The sequence below is a fragment of the Epinephelus moara genome, chromosome 7, assembly GCF_006386435.1.
Source record: "Epinephelus moara isolate mb chromosome 7, YSFRI_EMoa_1.0, whole genome shotgun sequence".
Classification (NCBI taxonomy): domain Eukaryota; kingdom Metazoa; phylum Chordata; class Actinopteri; order Perciformes; family Serranidae; genus Epinephelus; species Epinephelus moara.
The window spans coordinates 4,764,418-4,772,400 of record NC_065512.1 but is presented as its reverse complement, the minus strand read 5'-3'; the positions used below and the strand labels follow the sequence as shown (position 1 = coordinate 4,772,400).

Sequence of the window (7,983 nt, the reverse complement as noted above, 5' to 3'; positions counted from 1 at the left end):
ACGTCTGTAAATCAGTTAATGCATTTTTTGACCGTCACAGTCCCTACACAATGACTCGTTTTGACATCAGGATGTAATTTAATCAGTCCAATAACATCTATAAAGTCTAGAAGAGCTTCAAGATTAAATACTGATTCAGTTTAGTCGAGTGCTAGGCCGGAAGTCAGCCATTAGGTCACACTCAGCAGAGCTCGGCAGCCGTACGTCTCTAGTGTACTTCCTCAATTGACCTATGGCTAAGCCACGCCCCCCTCCACTCACTTGGACAAACTATCAACATTCAGTGACCGGTGCTATGGCAGGTGTCACAGTGCACGGCATTTCACAGGAGGCAATTTTTGGGGACATAATGATCAGATGTCATTGAGAAGTAACCAAAAGGGCCTAAACTACGCATTGGAGGGATATATTCATCATTTTATTGTTGAGAAGGTCGATGAAAAGCTTAAATTACAAGCCAAAATTTACAGGTCACAGTGTACGCTTGTGAACCGCATCTGGTTGCCGTCACCATCAAAGACAACAAGTTAAAGTGCCACTGAAGTTAAGGTTTTTGGCTCAGAATATGAGAAAAGGATAACGGCCTTTTTACCATCTTTACCAAGAGTGTCTCTCCGTTAGTTTGGTGCTACAGTATTTACACTGAATCATTCAGCATAACGTTTGCCAACCTTTGTTATCTCTGCCATTACAGATAAGTTAATGAAGCTAAGCTCCAGAAGTTAACGTTAGCTTAACTAGAGCCCTTTGGACAACAGCTAACAATGATGTACGATCACCAAAGTACAAAACTAGAACAAAATAGGCTAATGAACTCCCAGCAAACAAGGTGACATGATGAACAACGCAGCTAGGAGCTAACGTTAGGCTAACTTTAGCTAACGTTAGCTAGAGATGTTAAAGATAACTTTATATTTCTTTCCAGCAAAGTGACAATATGTTGCCTCAAACACAATGTTGACTTACCTTAGAACAGATGTAGACATCATTGTTAATCTTATTCACGTTGAGTTGATGTTGTGGTCTAACGTTACCACACAACTTTATCCAAAGGAGACACTTTTCTCGGTTGAGATGTGGTTTAAAGTGTAAAAAATACACCTGGTCGCCCAGCCTCTCAGGATACCTTGTGTCAGAGGTGCATGTACCCCATGCACACCGTTTGACCATTTTTAAACTTCAAATCTCTGAAAAAGCTCATAAAACCAAACAAAACTGACTTTCTGTAATGCATTTCAATGGACGTCCAGGCAGAGAATGTCCCAGTGTATGGGAATGGCTATACGCACTGTGATTGGCTCGTCACGTTTGAGGGCGGGACTTAGCCATAGGTCAATTGGTTTAAGTTGAACCAGGAGAGAACAGGCCGCACATTCGATGCTGTATCCAGTTCTCCTAACACATCCATGGTTTGGGTCAGGAGAAAGTCTAATGCATGTGCCCTTTACCCTGCGCCTGTTTGCCCGACTCTCCCTGAAGCCCGTAACCATCCTACATCAGCAGTCTGACACTTCCAATACATTCACCAGCTGTTTTTTAGACATTTCAGACAGCTTACCTGAAAACTCTTGATGCTACTTTTGCTTTAAGCTACCTACCAACTGCTTTGAGCAATGCCTTGAGAAACTGAGGCAATTTACCACTTTGCAAACGGTTGAGAAACCGAGATGTGATTGGTTACCTTGCTGAGCTTACAGTCACAGTTCACTGATTTGAGGTTTCTGTTCTCCCATCAGGCTGCTGCTCACTGCCAGTCCCACAAAGTGAGGTGAGCCTGTTGTTGTGTAAAGACGACCTTCGACCTGTAGTTCATACACCCTGCAATATCATGTACAAGAAACAAAAGACTATAATAAAATGATACCAGGAGGGGAGTGGAGATCTGAATGTTTAATACAATTATACAGAAAACAGCTGTACAATATACAGTGCACACACACACACTCACACACACTCAGTCTTTCTCGCACACACACACAGAGCCAAAGAGCACACGATGACTATAGCACACATTGCATGAACGAACACAGTGCTCAGAGGATCTACAGAGTTTTCACTGTCGGCCATGTTGGCTCCACCCTTCAGCTCACTGGCCGTTGCTATAGACACTGTTGTTTCTGTTGCCCTTGTCACCATGGTGATAATATGGACGACATCTTTATTCACAGTCAGAGGAAAGTGACAGTAAGGTAGTTTTATTAACGAAGCAACAGGAGCTGTCTGATCTCTGAGCATCTGTGTGCTTAAAGGAATATTCTGGTGTTGTCTGACGATCGCACTTCCCCTGCTGCTGTAAATCTGTTTCCATTGGGGAGCGCTCGTGTCCACAGTTTCTACAATGATGGCTGAGAGTACAATGTTATGCTAGCCTATGGGTATATTGGCCAAAAGTACAAGACGACCCATGTTGTAAGAAAACAAAAAAGCTTCAGTTAAAGTGGTCACATGTAAACTCTGATTAGAAACCACTGATTCACTGCTGCTGCTCTCTGAGGTTCAAACCTTTGGCCACACCCCGATCAGTGATGTCACAGCAGGTACAGGTACAGGTAAACATTTGGTCTGCTTAGAACAAATGCATCTCTTAAAGTCACAGTGAAACAGCAGTTAGAGCATCTTCAGCTCCTGTAATGTGACGAACTCTCGAGGAAAATGGAGAATAACAACGTGAGGAATTTAAATCCTTCGTGGGACTGATAACCCAGGGTCCCAATGGGAGGGGGCCCGCAAAAAGCCTTGAATGAAAGTTTGGTTTGTATTTTTTAATTGTAAGTAATTACTGAACAACTAGTACAGGGTCACCGGCATAGATCTTGGGAAATGTATTTTAAATTTCACTGTGTCTTTAAGAGGGTATTGTGATTTACGAGTGCTAGCACTATAGTCACCTTCTTCACAGGGACACAATGATGACCTTTGCTAAGCCACTTTCTCTAGTTTGCTTTAAACACACATATTTGGTACATATTGTTAGTCAGCTAACAGCCACAGCTCTGTACACTGGCCATTTGCACATGAAATGCAAAAACACTCCAGCAGTGAAAGTCATGCAATTGAAACAAAAGAAATTCACTTTTCACACCTGTACGAGTGGTTGCTCTGCTTTTGGTCACATTTTTTTTTTTCTTTATTTTTTTTTTTAACCTAACGGTCATGAAGCTGAGTGCTGAAATAATTTCAGCTTGCACTGACATCACTTTACACCAACTCCAATGATTTTCCATGTGCATCTTTTGATTGGCTTTATCGCATCGTCTCTGAAAGCTGCTCTGTGTTCAGTCTGAACACACATTTAAGATTGTACAGCAAAAAAAGTACCATTTTTAAGGTCTTTTCAGACCAAGAGTGATTAATTTGTGCGTATTAATTGCACATTAAGGTAAAAAAAAAATTTGATCTCTATGAGCCTTTCCACACTGAATCCAAAACGTTCGTATTTTGCCATGCAGTTTTTTTTTTTGTTTATTTGTTTTTTGTTTTATTTGCACAGCTGGTTAGATATCCACAAATTTCAAATGCCATAAAAACAGGCCAACAACTTTTGCTCATGTGATCAATATATTTTCTTGGACTTCGACATCATAGTTGTCTTTATACTGTCCCATAACTATATCTATATTGTTAATTGATCAATTTGTGGTCTCACAACACAGTGACAAACAAGGTTATAAAGACACAAACACAAACAGAGCATCTGAGAAAGTGTAACTTAGCAGTTAAACTTAACTGTGACAGTGAGTAGTTAGGCTAAACACACTTCGTTGTTTAGGTAACATATTAACATCCATGTGCATTGGCTAACGTTATGCTGTAGAGGATTTATGTGTCAAAAATGATATGTAGTCATTGTAAAAGTTAAACTATAAAACCTGATTATATAGGATAAACAATAATGTTACATTAGTTATTAATGCTGTTCACATGGTCAGTCAACGGCTGTATGATGTGTTAACCTTTCATTTTCAGTACAAGAACACCAACATTTGTGTCGGTCTTGGTGGGAAAGGTTGAACGCAAAACAATCATCAACAATTTTTTATGTTTGTTTTTTTCTTCCATCCCTGGTGTGTAAAGGCTTTTCCCCTCATCTGTAACTTCCGTCCTAGGAAACAAAATATCACTGACCAATCAAGTAACAACAAGGCTAACAGTATACAGCCATGCTAGCGGCTCTGTGAGGCTACTTAGGCACAGCGGTGCTTTGAGCTAAATACTTTCACAATAGTAAAGCTAACATGCTAATGTTTTGCAGGTATAATGTTTAATAAGTTCACATTCTGACATTCCCGTCTACACATATGCAGATATTTTCAAAATGAATATTTTCCCCCTCCGTTTAAAAAAAGGAAAATTCTGTCCACACAGCAATTATTTTACAAAATATCTCTGTACACACTACAATGCAGAAGTGATTCAGGGCGCCCTATTTAAACTGCTCTGGCCTGCCTACTGTTGCTGCTTCCTCTGCAAGCTGCTTTACAACCTGCCTCCACCCCAGCTCCTCCTTTTCAGGCTGTGTCTGACTTATCAATGTCATTTCTGTTTGTCATTGACGCTGCTCTGTTCTGTTCCTGGCGGGTCTTTGCTGTTGCTCTCCCTGTCTTAGGCTTTCCATGTAGGCGCATGGAAGGGCAGGGAGGTTTGCTCCCTTTGTCTCAGGCTTTCCTTGTTTGCGCGTGGAAGGGCAGAACAGTGTGCTCTCTTCACCTTAGGCTTTCTGAGTAGGCCTGGGAAAGGCAGAGAGGCCCCAGAACAGAGCCATACCACCAAATATAATACTGCAAATGGAAATAAAGTTTTCTTTGACTAAAGTGGTCCTGACTAAACTCTGTTTGCTTGTGGACACAAGGCCAAAACAAAGAGGAAAATAAATGTTTTCAAAAATACCTGTATACATGTAGATGGGGCCTTAGTTTAGGGTGTTAGCATGCTAACATTGCTAACTGGTACTAAGCACATTGTACAGCTGAGGCTAATAGGAATGTCTTCAGTTCTGCAGGTTTTTTCCTCATGTATGTGATGACAGCGCTAGACACAAAGTTATTACAATTCATCGTTGTTAAGACACTTCACTACAAGAAAAATAAAACAGCCTCTTGGTGGCGCTAGAGGAAAAGTCAGAGAATCACCAAAGTAGATACAATTCATCCTTCAGGAACCATGAATGTCTGTACACAATTTCACAGCAAACAATCCAACAATATCTCAGTCTGGAGTCAAAGCTCTGCCGCTAACGTGGCTAAAAACAGCTCCGATATCCTGGAGGATGTTTTGATGATTCTCTGACAGCTCTGACATCACATATTTGGGGGCGTGGCCAGAAGCTCAATCTGCTTAATAATATGATCCCAGAACAGAGAATGAAGCAGAAATCACTTCTAACATAAGAGGTGTACAACCACACACCTGTCCCTGTGCTCGGCTTCATTCACAAAACCTCCACAACCGCGTCTTCACAGCTCCATGTCTCATTCCTCCAGCTGACAGACATTAAGCCTGCCTCAACCATCAACAGCCACTCTTTGGTTTTCACCTGCCTGTCTTTATTTTTATTCAAATTTTGATATTTCCACTAATTTCACAGACATTGTTCCTCTGAGCTGCTAATAAAATCATAAACACTTTCACCACAGTGAACCATGGGCCGTGAAGCTGCTAAGAAGCTGTTATCTGATGAATGTCGTCACTTTGAATGTGATATTTTCATGGTCAGTTGTAAACATAAGGTCTAGTGGCCCTTTAGGGGCCACTGAGGGGCCTTTGAGTTGGCTGCTGTGTTTAAACAGAAGAGTCTGAACCCTCGTTGTCACTGCACCGCACCACCTGTTGACATGGTGATCAGCCACAGTCAGATACAGTGGTGAGTTCAAGATGGAGCGCCATCAGGCGTTTTCAGGCACTTCATCACCGTCCTCCTCCTTCTCCTCCCCTGGCCCCGCCCCTGTAATGGTTACCACAACAACAGCTCAGCTCATTGACAGTTACGGTTTAAGAAATGTTTCCGAATGATGTCATGTTAGTACCGTTCCAGGTCAGGTGGACAGGTGACTTGTCTTCTTGTGTTTCATCAGGAGGACAGGCCTCAGAGTTCTGTGATTGGTCAGAGGTTTGTCCATCAAGGACACTGTGACTGGGTGAGGCGTGTGATTGGATGTCTGAGTTGACATTAGACTCCTCTTCCTGTTGTTCCTCTTTCTCCTTATTGGCCAGCTCTGCGCACAAAACAGGAACATTTAAGTTACAGAAAACATGAATGCTTCACATCTTCCCTCCGGCAGCCCATAAGATCTATACAGTCAGTACAATGTCAGGTGGACACCCAAGATTAGAGTCACCAGTTCAGTATCTGACCAAATGTCTCCCTTCTGTTCCTGAGATAGGATGTTGAATAATGGCCAGAAATATGTTTTGTGAGGTCACAGTGACCTTGACTTTGACCTTCAACCACCAAATCCAAATCAGTTCATTCCTGAACCCAAGTGAACATTTGTGTCGAATTTCAGGAAATTCCCTCAATTCCCTTCTTGAGATATCAAGTTTGCAAAATGAGATGGACGCAAGGTCACAGTGACCTTTGACCACCAAAGTTTAATCAGTTGTTCCTTGAGTCCAAGTAGACGTTTAGATGGTTGTGCCAGATTTATTTTTAAAAATTCCTGCCAGGTGTTCTCGGGATATAACGTTCAAAAGAATGTGACCAACGATGCCACATTGACCTTGACCTTTGACCATCAAATTCTAATCGGTTCAGAATCGGTGGACTCAAAGTGGATGTTTGTGCAAAATTTGAAAAGAACTGCCTCAGGGTGTTCTTGAGATCATGTTGACAAGAAAGAGACAGATGCAAGGTCACAGTGACCTTGACTTTTGATCTTTGACCATCAAAATGTAATCAGTTCAGTCTTAGGTCCAAGTGAGTGTTTGTGCCAAATTTGAAGAAATTCCCTCAAGGTGTTCTTGAGATATCGTGTTCATGAGAATGGGACGGAAGGACAGACCAGTGCATAAACTGAAAACTCGCTTGCGGCCACAGATATCACCGGCGCCTCCTTCTAAACACAACCAGACACGTTCCAGCAGGAATATGATCCGAAATTGGAGAGAACTTAGCATGTAGCTACATGTAGCAGTGTATGTAACGTAACACACATGTAGTAGTGGTGTTTTCAAGAAATTTTGCTAAAACCAAAATCTCAGAGGATCAATGACTGTCAGACATCAAAGGAGGTGCCCTACTGAGAGCAATGTCCCCTATTTAGCCTTTTTTCCCCCTCTGTGTAATGAAACAGAGCCAAGTCATTTTTCAAACCCAGGAAATACAGATAATGCAGTTTAAGCAGAGAGACATGAACAGAATTTATGGCATTTTTGAGGACTGATGACAACAAACTTAACGTACAGAGCTACAAATGTATGATTTTGAGTGTATTGTGCCTTTAAATCCACGTGTGTGTGTGTGTGCGTGTGTACCGTGCACAGACAGCTCTTTCCATCTGTCCTTGTTGCTGCCGATGACGCTGGATAGGTGGAGCTTCATCGCCGGCAGGTCGATGGCTGTCAGGGAAAAGTCCAACTGTCCATCATCGCTGTTCCCGTGGCGATTACTACTGTGTCTCTGCACCGACTCCACGGTAACTGTACCGCTTCCTGTTAGGCTGCAACAGAGCAGAGTTACGGACCAGCAGGGGAAGGTCAAAACCAATGGTGCCCCACGGAAGTGTCCATATTCCGTCCAGTCATATAAGACGATGGCCTCGTCTTAAACAACCAGGAAGTCCATGTAAACAGGTGAAACTGATTTAAACCGCTGACTGTTTCTATTAAGACTTTACATTTTAGAAAAAAATAGTACAACTATCGGATTGGTACTTGGTATTGGCCAATGTCCTGACTTTGGGTGTCAGAATCATAATCTGGGGAGAGAACACTGGATGAGTTTTCTAACACAGTTGCTCATCTTTCAGACTGACGATTAAATGAGGA

The 7,983-nt window shown here is 42.1% G+C and overlaps 1 protein-coding gene across 1 annotated transcript in view; it reads right to left on the bottom strand.

Moving 5' to 3' along the window:
* Positions 1–1,924: 1,924 nt before the first annotated feature.
* The window catches only part of pde1a (phosphodiesterase 1A, calmodulin-dependent), a 47,135-nt gene continuing 41,076 nt past the window's right edge, over positions 1,925–7,983 (bottom strand). The window contains exons 16-18 of the mRNA XM_050048749.1: positions 7,471–7,655; positions 6,024–6,212; positions 1,925–5,941 (exon numbers count right to left, since the gene is read on the bottom strand). Of these exons, the coding sequence (XP_049904706.1) occupies positions 5,883–5,941; positions 6,024–6,212; positions 7,471–7,655 (433 nt within the window). The 3' untranslated portion in view covers positions 1,925–5,882. The remainder of the gene's footprint in view (positions 5,942–6,023; positions 6,213–7,470; positions 7,656–7,983) is intronic.